At 59.6% G+C, this 2768-nt stretch overlaps 1 protein-coding gene across 1 annotated transcript in view; it reads left to right on the top strand.

The window, feature by feature from the left end:
* Positions 1-2768, top strand: part of NFE2L1 (nuclear factor, erythroid 2-like 1) — a gene marked incomplete at its 5' end in the record, with an annotated part of 4267 nt that overhangs the window by 276 nt on the left and 1223 nt on the right. The window contains 3 exon segments of the mRNA XM_009078432.1: positions 134-223; positions 766-927; positions 1495-2747. Coding sequence (XP_009076680.1) covers positions 134-223; positions 766-927; positions 1495-2747 — 1505 coding nt within the window.

Genomic DNA, 2768 nt, shown 5'->3' with positions numbered 1-2768 from the left:
GCGAAGAAGCACTGGGTGGGGCCTCTGGCTCTTTTTTGGATGCGCTGTAATAAAGCCCTGCTGGAAGGAGCTCTTTCCTCAGCATCACCTCCTGCAGCCCGGGGCTACCCTTCCTTGTGTTTCCTTCCCTCAGGTTCCCGGTGCTGAGGATCAGACAGCTCTGTCCCTGGAGGAGTGCCTTAGGCTGCTGGAGGCCACTTTTCCTTTCGGGGAGAATTCCGAGGTGAGTGCAGGGAGAGGATCTGCATGAGGCCGTGGTTCCTGCTCCTTGGCACATCCAGAGGCACTGAGGGCTCTCCTTGGCTGTTTCCTGGGATTCCAGTGCTTGGGTGGATCTACATGGGGTCACTGTTCCTGCCCCTTGGCACATCCAGGGGCACTGAGTGCTCTCCTGTCTCTCTCCTGGGATTCCAGTGCCTCCCACACCCCTCACCCAGCCGCAGTCCCAGCAGCAAATTGGCTTTGGCTGCTTCAGGAGGCTCCAGGCATCTTCCCTGCAACCCCCTGGGGTGGGGGGGCAGTTAATTAAAGCCTTCTGGCTTTACTTCTCATTAATCCATGGCGAAATGAGGAGGAATAGACACCTCCAGTTTGCCCTGAGCGGAGGCAGAATGGTACTGGGCTGTGGGGGATGGATTGATGGGTGGAGGGATGGATGGAAGGAGAGATGGATTGATAGATGGATGGATGGAAGGAGGGATGGATGGAGGGATGGATGGATGGATGTCTCTGGAGCAGCAGCACTGAGTCCCCTCACGTGGTCAGTTCCCAGCTGCGGATGTCTCCACCCTGAGCGAAGCTGTGCCCGGGCAGAGCCGTGCCACGGGTGTCCCCTCCAGCCTGCTGTCCCCTCTCCTGGCCGAGACCGAGTCACCCTTCGACCTGGAGCAGCAGTGGCAGGACCTCATGTCCATCATGGAAATGCAGGTGAGCTCCAGGAGGACGTGGGAAGGGGTTTGTCCCTCCAGGTGTGACTTTGGGTGCTGATCTCAGGCACTGGAATATTGCCTAGGGAGGTGGTGGTGGAGTCTCTGGGAATGTTTAAGAGGCATCTGGATTTGGAGGATATGGTTTAGGGGTTAACAGCAGTGACAGGTTAAGGGTTGGACTTGATCTTGGAGGTTTCCTCCAACCTTGAGGATCCTCTGAGTGCCTCCTGGGGTGGTTTTTGGGTGGTTCCAAGCCCATCCTGGCTGGCTGTGCCAGGGAGGGTGCAGGGCACACAGCTCCTGCCCAGTCTGGTTAGGGTTTAGGGGTTCCAGCATTAAAGGTTCGACTCAGTGATCTCGGAGGTCTCCTCCAACCTTGAGGATTCTGTGACTCCTGCACCGTCGCGGTTTGGGGTTGGGCACAGCCGCTGTGGTGGTTTGGTGACATTGTGGCATCTGCTGCTGTCCTCACCTGGGGCAAACTCCTCCTGAGGGAGCTGGCACGTCGTCCTGCCCTTGGCTCAGGCAGAGGAGCTGCTCCAGGAGCTGTCGGTGTGTGTTGCAGGCGATGGAGGTGAACGGCTCGGCGGCCGAGGGGCTGTACGGCGGCGCGAGCGCAGACCTGCTGACAGCCAACTACAGCCTGGCCCCCAGCACCCCCATCAACCAGAACGTCAGCCTGCATCAGGCCTCGCTGGGCAGCTGCTCCCAGGACTTCTCCCTCTTCAGCCCCGACATGGAGAGCCCCTCCATGGCAGGAGGCTCGGCCCTGCTCCAGCTGGCGCCGGATAACTCCACCGGCCTCAACAGCACCTTCGGCTCCACCAACCTGAGCGGGATCTTCTTCCCACCACAGCTCAACAGCACAGTCAACGAGACCTCTGGCCCCGAGCTGCCTGACCCGCTGGGAGGGCTCCTGGACGAGGCCATGCTGGATGAGATCAGCTTGATGGACTTGGCCATCGAGGAGGGTTTCAACCCCGTGCAGGCCTCGCAGCTGGAAGAGGAGTTTGATTCCGACTCAGGTCTTTCTCTGGATTCAGGCCACAGTCCTGCTTCTCTGAGCAGCTCCGAAGCCTCATCCTCCTCGTCCTCTTCCTCCTCGTCCTCTTCCTCCTCCTCGTTTTCCGAGGAAGGAGCTGTGGGTTACAGCTCCGACTCGGAGAACGTGGATTTCGAGGAAGCCGAAGGGGCGGTTGGCTACCAGCCAGAGTACAGCAAGTTCTGCCGCATGAGCTACCAGGACCCATCCCAGCTGCACTACCTGCCTTACCTGGAGCACGTTGGCCACAACCACACCTACAACATGGCCCCGGGAGCGTTGGATCCCGAGGAACCCAAACTCCCCAGCGCCAGCAAGAAGAGCAGCAAGGAGAAACCCTCGGAATTCCTGGACAAACAGCTGAGCAGGGACGAGCACCGCGCCAGGGCCATGAAGATTCCCTTCACCAACGACAAGATCATCAACCTGCCCGTGGAGGAGTTCAACGAGCTGCTGTCCAAGTACCAACTGAGCGAGGCCCAGCTGAGCCTGATCCGCGACATCCGTCGGCGCGGCAAGAACAAGATGGCGGCGCAGAACTGCCGCAAGAGGAAACTGGACACCATCCTCAACCTGGAACGCGACGTGGAGGATTTACAACGCGACAAGTCCAAACTGCTCAGGGAGAAGGTGGAATTCCTCAAATCCATCCGGCAGATGAAGCAGAAGGTACAACACCTTTACCAGGAGGTGTTCGGGCGGCTGAGGGATGAGAACGGACAACCCTACTCGCCCAACCAGTACGCGCTGCAATATGGCAGGGGCGGCGCCCGCCCGCCCCATCCCCGCGCCCCGGG

The sequence above is a fragment of the Acanthisitta chloris genome, unplaced genomic scaffold, assembly GCF_000695815.1.
Source record: "Acanthisitta chloris isolate BGI_N310 unplaced genomic scaffold, ASM69581v1 scaffold16727, whole genome shotgun sequence".
NCBI lineage: Eukaryota > Metazoa > Chordata > Aves > Passeriformes > Acanthisittidae > Acanthisitta > Acanthisitta chloris.
The sequence above is the reverse complement of the archived record's forward strand: the minus strand, read 5'-3'. Positions and strand labels throughout refer to the sequence as shown.